The following is a 16,892-nucleotide window of genomic DNA, read 5'->3' on the forward strand; positions in this document are numbered from 1 at the left end:
AGGGTCAGGGTTAGGGTCAGGGTCAGAGTCAGGGTTAGGGTCAGGGTCAGAGTCAGGGTTAGGGTCAGGGTCAGGGTTAGGGTCAGGGTTAGGGTCAGGGTCAGGGTCAGGGTTAGGGTCAGAGTCAGGGTTAGGGTCAGGGTCAGAGTCAGGGTCAGGGTCAGGGTCAGGGTCAGAGTCAGGGTTAGGGTCAGGGTCAGGGTCAGGGTCAGAGTCAGGGTTAGGGTCAGGGTCAGGGTCAGGGTCAGAGTCAGGGTCAGGGTCAGAGTCAGGGTTAGGGTTAGGGTCAGAGTCAGGGTTAGGGTCAGGGTCAGGGTTAGGGTCAGGGTCAGGGTTAGGGTCAGGGTCAGGGTCAGGGTTAGGGTCAGGGTCAGAGTCAGGGTTAGGGTCAGGTCAGGGTTAGGGTGAGGGTCAGGGTTAGGGTCAGAGTCAGGGTTAGGGTCAGGGTCAGGGTTAGGGTCAGAGTCAGGGTTAGGGTTAGGGTCAGGGTCAGGGTTAGGGTCAGGGTCAGGGTCAGGGTCAGGGTTAGGGTCAGGGTCAGGGTCAGGGTTAGGGTCAGAGTCAGGGTTAGGGTCAGAGTCAGGGTTAGGGTCAGAGTCAGGGTCAGGGTTAGGGTCAGGGTCAGGGTTAGGGTCAGGGTCAGGGTTAGGGTCAGAGTCAGGGTTAGGGTCAGGGTTAGGGTCAGAGTCAGGGTCAGGGTCAGAGTCAGGGTTAGGGTTAGGGTCAGAGTCAGGGTTAGGGTCAGGGTCAGGGTCAGGGTTAGGGTCAGAGTCAGGGTTAGGGTCAGGGTCAGAGTCAGGGTTAGGGTCAGAGTCAGGGTTAGGGTCAGGGTCAGGGTTAGGGTCAGAGTCAGGGTTAGGGTCAGGGTCAGGGTTAGGGTCAGGGTCAGGGTCAGGGTTAGGGTCAGAGTCAGGGTTAGGGTCAGGGTTAGGGTCAGAGTCAGGGTTAGACAGTGATCTGTTGGAGGCAGTGACAGAGTTAGTCCACAGGCCCACATTCACCTGCTGACAGACAGATGGACATCTGAGTGTCGTCTGCATAACTGTGGTAGGACACGTTATATTAACTGGCCGAGGGGCAACATGTAAAGACTGAACAAGAGGGGTCCCAGGATGGTCACTGCCATTTGGTCTGACACAGTTTCCGATTTGAACAACGTACTTCCTGTCCTCAAGGTAGGACTAGAACCATTTCAGGGCAGGACCACAGATGCCTACCCAGTCCTCTAGCCTCTGTAACAAGATCACATGATGGACTGTGTCAAAGGCAGCGCTCAGATCCAGCAAGACTCAGACTGAGACTGGACCTGTGTCAGTGTTCACTTCGATCAGATCAGTCTCAGTGCTGGAACCTGAAACCTGAAACCTGAGTGGAAATCATCAAAGCAGTTGTTCAGTAAAAAAAGGCAGAGCTGCTGGTAAACAACTATGTCCAGGACTTCACCTAAAAAAACGGCAGGTTTGATATGGGCCAACAGTTGTTCAGATACAGATGGTTTATTATTCTGTTCACTTCAGTTACTTTACTACTGTTTTATTTGTTTTTTATTTGCTTTGTGGTTTATCACCAAACTCCTCTTAAATATGCTTTAAAATACTATCAAACCTTCACTATGTCAAAAACAAAACATTTTTAAAAGATAAATGTTGTGTTGTCTGTTTAATGTTTAATCTGCTGCATCTTTTCTTTTATTAAATGAAGTAAAATATGATAAAACAGAATAAATGTGGGTCATTTTTTGTGTTATTTGACTAAATGTACATGTGTTTATCTCTGCTTTTTTCATATATTCACCACAGTGTATTTCAGTTGAAGGTTTAATTAAGGTTGAGTAAAAACCATTTCTACAGACAAATGTTGTAAATAATCTTCTGGTCTGTTTCATATTTACCATACCATACCATACCATACCATACCAACTTTATTTATAAAGCACTTTAAGAACTTTACAGCTGGCCAAAGTGCCGTACACCAAACATAAAACAAGGGATTAAATAAGTAAATAACACTAGTGAAAACACAGGGTGTTAAGTGGGCTACGAACAACACAATACAAACATTATAAAAACAAAGACAAGTTAAAATCTGTTAAAAACAGCATAAAAAAAAAAAAAACAGACATGTCACTCACTGATTAAAAGCTAATGAGAAAAAGTGCGTTTTTAAATGTGATTTAAAGACAGGTACAGACTGAGCCTGTCTAACAACTAAGGGCAACTGGTTCCACAACTTTGGGGCGACAACAGAAAAGGCACGGTCCCCACGAAGCTTCTTTTTAGTTTTTGGAACCACAAGCTGCAGCTGATCTGCTGACCTGAGAGCACGGGGGGGGGGCGTAGGGGTGGATCAGGTCAGACAGGTAGGAGGGGGCAAGGCCATTCAAACATTTAAAAACAAATAGAAGAATTTTAAAATCAACTCTAAAATGCACTGGCAACCAATGGAGTGAAGCTAAAACCGGTGAAATATGTTGATGTTTCCGTGTCCCTGTTAAAAGCCGAGCTATTTAATCTGCTGCATCTTTTCTTTCATTAATTCAACTGAAATATTTTAAAAACATGTTGTTTCTGTTTCTGAACTGAATAAACACATTGTATTAAATGTGTGTTTACGTCAGCTGATCGATTAATAATCCCATCCTCATCAAGTCACATCTTTCCCTGATGCGTTTAAGGTCTGATTAACATTCTGTGTGTGTGTCTTTAAATGAGCATCCCTCCTGTTGCCGCGGTAACCTTCAGCTTAATTCCCCCCGCTGAACGCCAGCCGCCGCCGGCCAATCAGAGCACAGCGTCCAGTGTTTCCTTGTGTAATAATGACTTTAACCCTGTATGTGTGTGCGTGTGTGCGTGTGTGTGTGTGTGTGTGTCTGTGTGTGTGTGTGTGTGTGAACTGAGCACGTGCAGAGCTCACGTTCACTGCCTCCTGCTCCTCACATCCATTCACACGGCAACGGCCAATCAGGGAGTAGCAGGAGGCGGCTGGGGGTGGGGCTTCATTATGTAAACACAGTGATGAGTTTTATTCTGCCCTGACACTGACTGTTTTTACGTCCACTTTTCTATTTTTCTATATTTTTGTGTTAATTATTTATTTGTACCTTTTCATTTTCTGTTCTATAATTTAAGTCTTTTACTTTTTTTTTTAAAGATTTTTCTTTTTCTTTTTTTTTTACAGATTTTATCTCTTCTGCTAATTTTTCTATTCTTACAGTATTTTTCTTTTTTTTCCCCCACTTTTTAGTTTTTATTGTTTTCGTTTTACTTTCATTCCAACTGTCTGAGTTTGATCATTTGATGTGCTTTAAATCATATTTTAGAGTTTTTTTCAGCTCTTTCGTCTGCTTTTTGTTTCTACATTTGTGCTTTTCTATTTATTTCTATTTTATTCTGCTGAACTCATCGATGTCGAAGTCCAAGTGGATTTTCTTGACATTTTTCATTAAGTTTGATGTTTCGTTCCAGATTTACCGACTGATCTGTTTATTTTTTTATTATTATTATTATTATTATTATTATTATTGTCATGTAGACGTTCCTGATGAAGTCAGAGTTTCTATTTCCTCATTTGTTTTTTATGATTAAATCCATCTTTAGAAACTGATCGACCTCTGGTTTTTCCTTGTCTGTTCATGGTTTCACTCCTCAAATTTTCAATTTTTTTTATTCATGACTAGGAGATATTATCACATTTATTAATAATTGTATTGATTATATTTTAACTTGTTTTATTTGATTTGATTTTAATGTTTTTATTAATTTGTATTGTCCTTTTATTCTTCTGTACAGCACTTCCGTCCACTGTGGTTGTTTTAAAGTGCTTTATAAATAAAGTTGGATTGGATTGGATTCGTAGTAAATATTTGAAGTGCCTATAAATATTATAGTTTATATTAAAAACAGTTGATTATGCAAATGTGATTGTGTGTGAGGTGACTAAAAAAGAGTATGTGAATGGTTTGTTGGGATGTTTTGTGTTATTGGAAAATTATACAGAAAAAAGTGTGTTAACAAAGTAAAGGAAGCGGAATTGATTTAATTATTAGTTTGTAAAAAAGGGGGTGGAGTCTATAAGTTATACTTCTTCCCACTCCTTTTCAAGTGCCGAAAAATTTTGTTTGACCATGTTGTATTGTTCTGTGTTATCTGATGGTTCTATGAGCTGGAAATAAAACTAAACTAACTAAATTCATTCATTCATCTTCTGAACTGCTTAGTCCCTCAGAGGGTGGTGGGGGGGCTGGAGCCTATCCCAGCTACCTATGGGTGAAGGCGGGGTTCACCATGGACGGGTCGTCATTTCGTCGCAGGGCTGACATACAGAGACGAACGACCAATCACTGTCACATTCACACCTTTGGGTGATTTAGATTAACCAATTAAAGGTGGGTTCTGACATGTTTTCCTGGAGCATTTTTTACTATATTGCTTAAAATCCCCTTCACACCCCGATTACAACTAACTAATTAAATGCTCTAACACAAAAATTAAAAATGTAGTCACCTGTGGAACAGACAGGACTGAAAAAAGACCATCCAATCATTTTGAGCGCCCACTCGAAATGATTGAACGGTGATATGTCTATCAAACTCAACTGCCATTTGTCCCTCACCCCCTCCCCCTCTGTTTGTACCCCTCTTTGAGCATGAATCGTGCATTCCCAGAGGTTTGAAGCGCTTGTACAGGAAGCGAAGCCAGAGCCAGAGGTTGGTTATATTAGTTATATTAGAATGGAAAGTTCATCCATCCGGGGGGGGGGGGTGTTGGAGGAGACTGAATGACGTATGCATGGAGCCGCGAGTCAGAGCCTCAGTTGGGTTTGGAGCTGGAGCTGGGGCCGTAGTCGGTGTCGGAGCTGGAGCAGGGGCTGTTCGGGGCCGCGGCCATAGCTGGTGTCTGAGCCCGAGGTGGGGCCAGAACCGGGGACGGAGCCTCAGGCGGGGTTGGAGTCGGAGCCGTACAGGGCCGGAGCCTCAGTTGGCTAATTGTTGCTGTGCAGCGCTCATGAACCCTCCGGGACGAGCATTGCGCGTACCAGTACTCTGGAGGCGTGGCTTCGGAAGGACGTCTGAAGAAAAGGGTTTGGACTTACGAACTGAGTGTTTTCAAAATGTAGCTTACTCGAACCAGTTTTCTAAGATCTCGGACCCCACCTTTAACCTATCAGTGCATGTCTATGATTGGTGGGAGGAGCCAGAGTACCTGGAGAAAACCCACGCAGACACAGGGAGAACATGCAAACTCCACACAGAAAGGTCCTAGGTTGGAATCGAACCCAGGACCTTCTTGCTGCGTGTTTGTTATTTTATTATTATTTATTATCGTGTTCAGTCATAGGATGTTCTGTTTTTCTGGCACACAAAGAACCACTGAATGAACCTGGTGTTTGGACTCTTAACAACGAGGGGAATCATCTGATATTTCCAGAACATGATGAGACTAAAGTGGAAACAGTGAAACAGTGTTCTGCTGCTGCGTTCGGGTCCGCTGGGAATTCAGAAACTCTGCGGAAAATGAGACCATTCCTCATGAACTAGAAACACAGATAGACAACGGACCATGACAAACAGGAGAAGGATTCAACCTGGACGGGTCTGAGGACCGGGATGAAACCAGAGGAAAAACTACAAACTCCAGGCACGGTGGGAGTTCAACTGGAGAAGCAGAAGGTTTGTCTGAGTCGCAGCTGGAAGAGCAAGTGAATCTACAGCTGAACATTTTCACATGTTCAGGTTTTATCATTTATTTTAGAATAAACCATGAGCCCGTTTACACGAACATAATAAAATTAAACCAGTGTCCCGGTACGCCAGAGCATGTTGTATGTGGATCAGAACCAGTTGAATGTGTGAGGTTGTCTGGTTCTGTTCTTTGTTCCAGTCCTGTGGTCTGGATGCACATCAATCTAACTATAGAAGCGGGCGGGACTTTCACTGGAGGAGAACTCAACTCATCCATTCACAGTCCATATATGACTTCTATCAGTGACCAATAGAAACTAGACTGATACCTGGAACCATTTACATGCTCAAACCATCAACATATGGACCAGTAGAGGGAAAGGAACACTTAGAATATTTCAAAAATTCATCAAAAATTCAAAAATCAAAATTTCTCAAAACTGTGAACAAACTTTGTAGACATTGTCCCAAGAAAAATAAATATAAAATGAAAAATTGCTAATATACATGAAGACGACAACGAAGATGACCACGAAGATTATGATGAAGACGACCATGAAGACAGCGCCTTCACAACAGCTTGTGTACGATTGGCCGGTGACAGAAAAATCCACTGTTATAATCACATAATTGTAATAATCAGATCTGATGCGTTTACATGCATTTCAGAAGTACAATAATCAGTAAACCCTGGCTTGGATGTTTCAACTCGTTGGATTTATTTAGTGACACAGAATCAAACTTCCTGTTACTGTCTTCAGGTCGTGTTGTGTCTACGTCACTTACATTTTCTATGATTTTTTTGGTTTGTTTTTGCACATGTGCAGACGTAAAAGAACGAAATTAATCAGATTAACGGGCATAGAAGCACAAAGGGGTTTTTATGTTTTTCTGTTTAATGTGTTAGGTAGAATACACATTTTTTCTTTTAATTCTACTTTATTTTTAATCTAACTTATTTTTAGCTATTTACACTCTGCATTTCTTTATTTATTGTTGATGTGGTATGACTGTTTCTGTGGAGCAGTGACCATATTTGAATTTGGTCTTTGGGATTAATAAAGTAAATCTATCTATCTATCTATCTAAAAACATCGAAGTATTTTGGGGAAATCTGATTTATCTGATAAAATAATCTGACATTATACTGTTTACATGATTACCGGAATAATTTCATAAATACAAACATCAGATAATGATCAGATTTTTACTGTGCGTGTGAACGGGCTCATTGCTCTTGACCTAACGGTGGGTGGAGCTCCACATGGGAAGTAACGGTTCATGAACGGGGTTAATGAGGTCAGATCTGACCTCCATCCAGGTCAACGCCGTCACTAAAACACTTTCAAACACCAACAGAATTCAACAGAATCCAAACACACAGTGATGAGTTTTATTCTGTCCTGACACCGACTGTTTTTAACGCCCACTTTTCTAGTTTCTTTATTTTTGTGTTAATGATTTATTTGTACCTTTACATTTTATGTTTTTTAAGTCTCCCGCCACGACACTAGTGATGATAAAGCAGGTTCAGAAGATGAATGAATAAATGAATGAATAATATAATTCTACCTTTTACAGATTTTGTTTTCTTAACTGATTATTTTTTATTCTTACTATATTTGTCTTTTTTTCACTGTTTACTTTTGACCTTTTCATTGTTTTTGTTTGACGTTCATTCCTACTGTCTGAGTTTGATCATTTGATGTATTTTAAATCATATTCTAGAGTTTTTTCAGCTCTTTTGTCTGCTTTTTGTTTCTACTGTTGTGTTTTTCTGTTTATTTCTATTTTATTCTGCTGAACTCATCGATGTCAGACATCAAGTTCATTGTTTTCACATTTTTCATGAAGTTTCATGTTTCGTTCCAGATTTGCGAACTGATCTATTCATGTTTTTTATTATTATTATTATCATGTAGAAGTTCCTGATGAAGTCAGAGTTTCTATTTCCTCACATTTTTATGATTACATCCATCTTTGACATTTGATGTTTCTTTCCAGATTGATCAGAGTTTTATGTCTGAAAAAGACCAAGAAAAGCTCCTGAACCAGGACCAGAACACATAAGACCACGTCAGACCGTTAAATCCTTCTGGATTCCAGTCATAGAGTAGAACATAAAGTGCTGCTACTTGTCTACAAATCACTGAGTGGTTTCGATCCAGAGTACATGTATGATACGTTTAAGGAAAATAAACGCAGTAGGATTCTAACACTACGTTCACACTGAAAGTCTTTTGCTGCCTTCATGTGCTATTGGAATTATGGTAAATACTAGTTACAAACTTGAAAATAGCACATGAACACATCCTCACCTCATATTTTCCACTGAGGAACAAGGAAAAAATGTGGATCCACGAGATGAAAATAACCTTTGACCTTTTCAACATGGCGGAGAGCAACGAGGGATTCATGGCCAATGGCAAACAATGGTTTTATTAACATTCTACTGCTGTTACTGTGGGTAGCTCATTTATCAGACAGGGGTAGTTGTTTGTTTAACGGCTTTACTAGTTTCAGCTACTTTCTGTAGCCTCCATCAGAATTGTCACATGATGTGCTGCTGTTAGCTGATGAGTTTGCACATTTATAGCATACACAATTTACAAAAACAAAGCTATATCAGATGAAGTAACATGTCCAAAACGATTTTACTCAAGTAGTAGGTTATGATAAACTGTGTTTCAGACATTTTTCATTTCACTACAACGGCAAAAGCACTTGAACACAACACACTCCTAATTTCCAGTTCACAAGGGGAAAAGGTCATCTTCCCGACAGCACCTGAAGGCAGCATTAACACTCAATTCAGATTTTTAACTGAAATTGCCTGTGTGTGTTTGTGTGTGTGTGTGTGTGGTTGCTCATGTCATAATGTAAATGTGATGTCATCAGACTCATGTGTGAACAATCTACAGTCCTAAAGTGACGTCACATGCATCACACTGTATTTATGAAGTAAATATGGATCTGGGCTCCGCCCCCTCCAACACAGAACTATGACGTCTGTTGCATTTCAGTGACGTAAAAGTTGGATCAAATGTGACGTGACTATTCAGACTGAAGTCATATTGAAAAACAAAAAACATCATTTCATTTTCTGAACCCGCTTTAACCTCACTAGGGTCAGGGGGGTCTCTTGGAGCCTATCCCAGCTATTTACGGACGAAGGTGGGGTACACCCTGGACATTTCACCAGTTCATCTCAGGGCTGAACATATAGAGACAAACAATCACTGTCACATTCACACCTATGGGCAATTTAGATTAACCAATTAACCTATCAGTGCATGTCTTTGGATGGTGGGAGGAGCCAGAGTACCTGGAGAGAACCCACGCATACACGGGGAGAACATGCAAACTCCACATAGAAAGGTCCCATCCCCGTCGACTGGTGTTGGAATCAAACCCAGGACCCTCTGTCTGTGAGGCACGAGTGCTAACCACTGTGCCGCCACAAAAAATAAAAATTAAAAAATTTAAAAAACATCAGCTATATGAATCTGATTTAGGACCAAATATGAAAGTGACGTGGGTCTGATTTGTGCTGTTCAGTCATAAACAGATCAGATATGGGTCAAATATGGGTAAAAAACGTCAGATTTGGGGAAACTCCAGTCGAGTCCAGAATAAACCTGGAAAAACTGTATTTAACAACTGAATTAAACTGTCAGTGTAGATTAGACTGAACCTGAATCTGTTTATGAATATGAATGAACTCTGTAACTTAGACTCTGTGAGCCTGGGGGGGGGGGGGGGGGGGGGGTATTTAAAGGTCTTTATAGTTTAATTATTTTCATTCATTCTCTTCTGTTATGATTCCATGTGTCCTTTAGTCTTTTCTAATTCTATTTCCAATATTTTGGTTTGTTTCCATCTTCGTTTCCCTCTGGATCCTTATTTCATTCATAAATAAGCCGGTATTGAAGTCTAGACCAGTTAAACCAGGACCAGACCACATAGACCAGGTCTGTCAAACTCATTTTAGTTCAGGTTCCACATTCAGCCCAATATGATCTAAAGTGGATCAGAACTAGTAACATAATACTATAATAACCTATAAATAATGTAAACTCCAAATTTTAAATGACATTAAGGAAATTAAGGAAAATGTTTGTACATCAAAAACTCTTCTTTAAAAAATAAACATGAACAACCTGAAGTACAACTTTAACAATATTATGTCTCAGTTTCACAGTGGATCTACAAATACACAAAACATTTACTAACAGGCAGAATATTGGTCAAATTACTGTTATTTTTCTTACGACATTTCATGTTGTTCATATTTGTTCAGGTCATTCACATTTTTTGTGAATGGACAGATTTTAAATGTAGACATTATCATGTAATTTTACTTTTTTTTTTACACTAAAACAAAGAGAATGTGTAGTTGTCATTATTTATATGTTATCATGTTACTGGTTCTGATCCACTTTAGATCATATTGATCTGAATGTGAAACCTGAACTGAGATGACTGTTAATACAGAGGGATCAGACTCTTTCGTGGGCCGGTTTTGGGCCGAATGTTTCACACCCCTGTTTTAGAGGGACAGATATTTTCATCACGGTGGTTGTGGCTTGAATGAGGTCATCACTTGATGAGTCAGTGTTTAGAAGTTCAGGTCTTAAACGCTGCTGAACGTTCAGGACTGTTTGGAACAATGAGCTCTCTGAACTGAAGGTCCACAGACGCTTCAGGCTCCGACTGTGAAAAAACACTTGTCTGAAAACGTGGAACACATGATGCGCGGTTGAACTTCAGACACTTTAAACTCCACTCTAGGATCATCTGGCCGAAGGTGACCATCAGATGACGAGTAATGACGTTACCGCTAACTTTGAGATTCTGAGGTTCAAGAAACATCCTGATTAATCGGTTTATGTTTAGTTCAAACGGTTGCAGGTTGTTCCTTAAACTTAATGTTAAACTGTTTAGAAAATCAATGAGTCACAGACCCATATTTAGTATAAATGTATTGTTTGGTTTAGACGTGATGTGTTTGTTTTAAACATAAAGTCTTTTTACTTCTATAAAAACATCAGTGGACGACAAATCATGAAGGCCTTGACCTTTGACCTCTGGCCATTGCCAACGCAGATAAAGAAAAAAAAAAATTATTCTCATGACATCATCGCCGACCCAAGGTTTGCCTGATTCATCGACCTGCTCATGAACGTACCGTGGGCCGGACTCACCTGGTGCAGCTTGACCTCTGACCCTGGCAGAGCGCGGCTCCGTCCAAAGTCATCGTCTCTCATCTTCTATCAGCCACCATGGAGCTGTGACCTCTGACCTTTATCAGGTGGGAAATGAACTGAATGTCTGATGAAGGGAAAAAAAGAGAAATAAATCAGCTTTCATGTAAAAATCACTGAAAAACACAAACATCGACCACGAAACAATGCAGATGATGAATATCACTAGTCTATAATTTAAAAAAAATGATCTGCCTCAACATTAAATGTGTTAAATGTTCCGCATCTTAATCAGATTAATTGGTAAATAAATGACCAAAGTGCTGGTTTGCTGATGTTTTCCAGGTATTAAAAAAAAAAAAGAAAAAAAAAAGAATAAAACGTAATAAATCTGACAATAAACATTAAAAATATTTTTAAATGTGTCTTATAAAGTACGATGTGATATTTCCAATCTATATATATATTTTATATTAGGCATAACATTTTATTAATTATATTACAAAACAGTTAAATAAAATAAAAACATTAAAACAAAAGCGAATGTTTTATATATTTATATATATATATATATATATATATATATATTAAAAAATTTAAATAAACATCACGTTTGAATAAAATTATCAAAAAATATAAAATCGAATTATTATTATTATTTATGATTTATTAATTTCCTGATCATTAAAACAATAATATTTTATCAAAATAGACTTTTACTGAACAGAATCAATAATAAATGAACAAATAATAAACGATAGATTCACTGAATGATTTGATATCAAATACAAAATAAACATTGAATATGATCAGATCAACGTCATATCTGATCGGCCACTGACGTCACTGTTTACTGATTATTGATTATTGATCTGTCCTTTGTTTTGATTCACTGTCCTTTCAGAATAAAAGCCGAAAAACAAACAAACAATCGAACCCACGGAGCGTCCCGTGTCCTCGTGCCCGGAGCATCAAACCGGAAGCAGCTGTCCGTCTCACCTGTCCCGTGCGCGCGCGTTGCGTGTCCGTCCTGTCCCCGGGTCCGCCTGTCCTGTCCCCCAGTCCTCCTTCAGGTCCGCGGTCTCTCGTCCACAGCAGCTCGAGCCGTCTGAAACAGCAGCCGAACGGCGCAGCAGCAGCGCCGCGGGGCCTCATGGGAAATGCAGTCCCACGTGGTGCACTCTGACGTCAGCGGTCACGTTTTAGAGGCGAAGAATGTTTTTTTCGCCCTGTGTGCAGACTGACAGGATGAAAACATCAAAAACACAGGACCAAGACCAGGACCAGGATCTGAACCAGGACCAGGAGGACTCCTAAAAACCACATCCCGTTTTCAGAAGAAAACAGGACAGAGATCAAATCTGTTCATAATGAACAAAACCAGCAACAAAATGAATAAAAATGAACATAAATCAGATTTTGCTGATTTTCTACAATATGAGTTGAATATTAACGACATAAACCTGACATCAACCTGACGAACTTGTGTTTTTTTTATTAAAATGTAAATGTTGGACAGAGATAAAAATCCTGTGACGTCCTCCTGAAGACATGTCAGACCAGGAGGACACTAAAACTGAATGACCTTTGACCTGTTTTACACTCAAATAAATGACATTATTGAACATGTCATTTATTTTAGGGTTATTTCCTGCAACACATTCCATAAAAGCTCCTCATGTTCCTCATGTTCTTCTGTGTCCAGTGGTTCATGGACTGAAGAACTAGTCTTAAGGTGTCCAACAGTTTAGTGTGGACCACATTAGACCAGTCCAAGACCAGGAGCAGGACCCTCCTCCCCCTCACCGGCTCTGTGTGTGGTTTTACATGGTCTGGTGGAACCCTGCCTGGACGACCCTCAGTGATCTTTGACCCCAGACCAGGACAGACCCTGGTCTCTGGACTTGGTGTTGGTACTGGCCTGGATGGTGCTTTGATTCCATTGGGTCCTGGTCTATCTCAGATCCCTCAGAGAATCTGCAGCGCCTTTGGACTCAGTTCACATAAGGATCAGTAAAGTTTGATCTGGACTAAGGGTCTGCACAGTAACCCAGATCCATGTGGTTCTGTTGGGTCTAGATGAATGTGGTTCTGGATGTGGTCTGAGGGTTCACTTCATTAATCCAGACCCACACGGTTCTCTTGGGTCTAGATGAATGCTGGTCCTGGTTCTGGATGTGGTTTGAGGGTTCTCTTCATTAATCCAGACCCACATGGTTCTTTCAGGTCTAGATGAATGCTGGTCCTGGTTCTGGTTGTGGTCTGAGGGTCTAGGTGAATGCTGGTCCTGGTTCTGGATGCCATCTGAGGGCCTAGATGAATGCTGGTCCTGGTTCTGAATGTGGTCTGAGGGTCTAGATGGATGCTGGTCCCGGTTCTGGATGTGGTCTGAGGGTCTAGGTGAATGCTGGTCTTGGTTCTGGATGTGGTCTGAGGGTTCTCCGCATTAATCCAGACCCATATGGTTCTTTTGGGTCTAGATGGATGCTTGTTCTGGTTCTGGATGCGGTCTGAGGGTCTAGATGGATGCTGGTCCTGGTTCTGGATGCGGTCTGAGGGTCTAGATGGATGCTGGTCCTGGTTCTGGATGCGGTCTGAGGGTCTAGATGGATGCTGGTTCTGGTTCTGGATGCAGCTTTTGGACCAAATCCTGATTATTTTCGTCCGTTCCCATCATGTTCTTATTTCTTTTATTTTTATCACTTTAACCTGTTTTGTCAACATACGTTTACTTGTTTTTATATTACTTCGGTTCCTGTTTTTCTTGTTCTATCTAATTTTTTGTTCTGTGACAGTCAGAACATTAAACATCTGATATAAACACATTCTTACATTGGTATTAATGCAATGTCCTCAGGTCGGGGGTCATTAAATGTCCATATCTGTCTTTAATTAATCGATCAACAACAGAAACGACTGGACTTTGTTCATATCATGTTTTACTGATGTTCATCATCCTTCCACTGTCTTTATGTGATTCACCTCCACAACAGCAGGTGGCGTCGTGAGACCATGAAAACATGCTGGTGTCCATGAGTTCATCTCTGATAATACACACGTTACATCTCCTGAAATGTGGGATATTTAGTAAACAAAATAAATCTACAAACAAAGAAACAAAAAAAGAAAATATATAAATTATTTTCATTATTCTGTGAATTTAAACACATTTCGCTGTCGATGCTGTAACAAAACAGATGAAATATGACTAAAAAGGTGATAAATAAACTGGTGACATTGATCTGCCTTCGCAGGTTCATTAACAGCTCAAAGGTCAGGTCTAAAGTTTACTGACTATCAATGCACTGTTTATTTAAACAAATCACAGACATTAAAGTATAAAACCTGGTGGAAGTTAAAACAAAGACAGGAGTCATTTAATTTATGTAAAAAACAGAAACTATTTACTGACAGAGAGGTTCTAACTAATAATCAATAAATAATACATAATAATATATTTATCTAATGATATAAATAATAACATACATATAAATAATAAATATGAAACTACATTTTTTAAGAACAAGCCATAAAAACATGCATTTCACATTGTGGAGTGATTTTGTGAAAGTATTATATAAGAAAATATCAAACAGAAGTAAAATAGGATTGAACTTAATGTATAAACATGTTATTTTTCAGAGGTAAAGTACCAGATACTGACGGTGACAGAATCATAAACTTGCTTTTGGTTTGTTTGTTTTTTTCTTATGGAAACTGAAAATGGACATAACTTGGTGGATTTGCACATTAATTAGTCAAGTAACGAAATGATATCACTTCTATTAATATGTAACTGTGAAATACTTTACAGCATTTTTACTTTGGTCTTTTAACTGTATTCTGGAGGTTTCTGTTGGAATCTGTGTTTTTTTTTACTTTTCCTTTTGTTTATTGTAATGATTTTGTTGTAACTTGTGTTTGAAATAGCATTTATCATCATTATTGAAAAACAATAGTCCCAGTGTCCCTGTCCGTTAGTGTCTGTTCTATGTGGATCAGAACCAGGTGAATGTGTGAGGTTGTCAGGTTCTGTTCTGTTCCAGTCCTGGTTCTGTTCTGTTCCAGTCCTGGTTCTGTTCTATGTTCCAGTCCTGGTTCTGTTCTGTTCCAGTCCTGGTTCTGTTCTATGTTCCAGTCCTGGTTCTGTTCTGTTCCAGTCCTGGTTCTGTTCTATGTTCCAGTCCTGTGGTCTGGATGCACATCAACCTAACTATAGAAGTGGGCGGGACTTTCACTGGAGGAGAACTCAACTCATCCACTCACAGTCCATGTGACTTCTATCAGTGACCAGTAAGAACTAGACTGATATCTGGAACCATTTACATGTTCTAAACCATCAACAGATGGACCAGTAGAAGGAAAGGAACATTTATATTTAAAAAAAAAAATCAGCAGAGGAGTCAAAGTGTAAGTTAGTTCAAGGGCATAGAACGGTAGAGGTTCAACACAGATATTGAATAAAAGACATGATTTAATGCTAAACAGAAACACTTTTTAAAAGTTACTTTTCTTATTGTTTTAATGCATTTCTATGGAAGAGCAACTGTTTAAAAAAACACACTTAAAGAAAATTTGTGGGGAAAATATAATAAAACTTTAGATTCTAAATGTGAATCATGCTGTTTTTATCAGATTTTGATTTGTCTTTGTTTTTATGATGGTTGTATTTTGTTCTTAGCAACTTTGCACCCTGTGTTATCACTGTTTTTACTTATTACCTCCGCCAAGGAGGTTCTGTTTTTGCCAGCGTCTGTCTGTCTGTCTGTGTGCAAGCTAACTCAAAAAGTTATGGACGGATTTGGATGAAAATTTCAGGAAATGTTGATACTGGCACAAGGAACAAATGATTACATTTTGGTGGTGATCGGAGTGAAGGGGGCCCACGGGGGGGCCCACTGATCTGCCTTGGTGGAGGTCTGCGCTCTCCGAGTGCTTCTAGTTTACCTATTTAGTTCCTTGTTTTATGTTTCGTATACAGCACTTTGGTCAGCTGTAAAGTTCTTAAAGTGCATTATAAGTAACGTTGGTATGGTATGGTTGGGAGTTACTTCTTAAGGCGAAGGTAGCGTTCTGACAGGTCGACAGCAGCTCAGCGTCTTCAGGAAGATCTGTCGAATCTCTGTGGTTCTGATGCCGTAGATGATGGGGTTGAAGCAGCTCAGAAAGAACAGGTACATGGTGCTGAAGAAAACCCGGACGACTGCGGGGAGACGGTTCTGAACCCGATACGACAGAAACGCCACCAGGATGATCATCAGACTGACCGTAATGACCACGATGTGAGTGACACAGGTGTGCAGTGCTTTGACCCCTGACCTTCCGGACCTCAGCACAGAGCTGAAGATGATCACGTAGGACACGGTGATTAAGATGAAGTCAGCGACGGGGATGAAGAACACCGTCAACAGTCCGGCCAGGTTGTTGACGGCGGTGGATCCACAGGCCAGCGCCACCACCGCCATGTGTTCACAGAAACAGTGGTTTATCACGTTTCCACCACAGAACCACAGCTTTCGCACCAGAGTCACTATCAGCATGATCATGAAGACGTTTCTGATGACGAGTGGAACCACAAACTTGATGAACTTCTTTAGCGCCATGTATTCGTGGTAGTGGAGCGGCGTACAGATGGCAAAGTATCGGTCCAGAGACATCCACAGCAGAAGAGTGGACTGGAACGTCCCCAGCAGATGGATGATGAACATCTGTATGAGGCATCCAGTCAGAGAGATTCCCCTCCAGCCCAACGCCAAATTCAACAACATGTGAGGAACGAAGAAGAGCGGGAGGCTCACGTCAACGCCAGACAAGACGGCGATCAGGATGTACATGGGCGAGTGGAGGCTCCTCTGAGACGTGATGGCGTACAGCAGCAGGAAGTTGGCAAACAGCGACAGGACGAACATCACCAAATACGGGATGACGAGGACGGGCCTCAGCGGTCCGAGTTCATCAAAACCATCCAAAATGAAGACCTCATGTGAAGAAACGTTCTCCATCATCAA

General features: G+C 40.5%; 2 protein-coding genes across 2 annotated transcripts in view; both read right to left on the reverse strand.

The window, feature by feature from the left end:
* Window positions 1-12,006, reverse strand: part of abcc5 (ATP-binding cassette, sub-family C (CFTR/MRP), member 5) — a 55,050-nt gene extending 43,044 nt beyond the window's left edge. Inside the window, exons 1-2 of the mRNA XM_030152365.1 lie at window positions 11,884-12,006; window positions 10,885-11,011 (exon numbers count right to left, since the gene is read on the reverse strand). Of these exons, the coding sequence (XP_030008225.1) occupies window positions 10,885-10,947 (63 nt within the window). The 5' untranslated portion in view covers window positions 10,948-11,011; window positions 11,884-12,006. The remainder of the gene's footprint in view (window positions 1-10,884; window positions 11,012-11,883) is intronic.
* A 1,026-nt stretch (window positions 12,007-13,032) lies between these two features.
* On the reverse strand, window positions 13,033-16,892 carry LOC115431171 (olfactory receptor 52K1-like). Its single transcript, XM_030151404.1, has 2 exons — window positions 15,963-16,892; window positions 13,033-13,509 (listed from the first exon to the last, which is right to left on the reverse strand). The coding sequence occupies exons 1-2, from the start codon at window positions 16,887-16,889 to the stop codon at window positions 13,033-13,035; spliced, it is 1,404 nt and encodes a 467-aa protein (XP_030007264.1). The 5' UTR covers window positions 16,890-16,892.

Source organism: Sphaeramia orbicularis, chromosome 13, assembly GCF_902148855.1.
Source record: "Sphaeramia orbicularis chromosome 13, fSphaOr1.1, whole genome shotgun sequence".
In the NCBI taxonomy this organism is placed as follows: Eukaryota; Metazoa; Chordata; class Actinopteri; order Kurtiformes; family Apogonidae; genus Sphaeramia; species Sphaeramia orbicularis.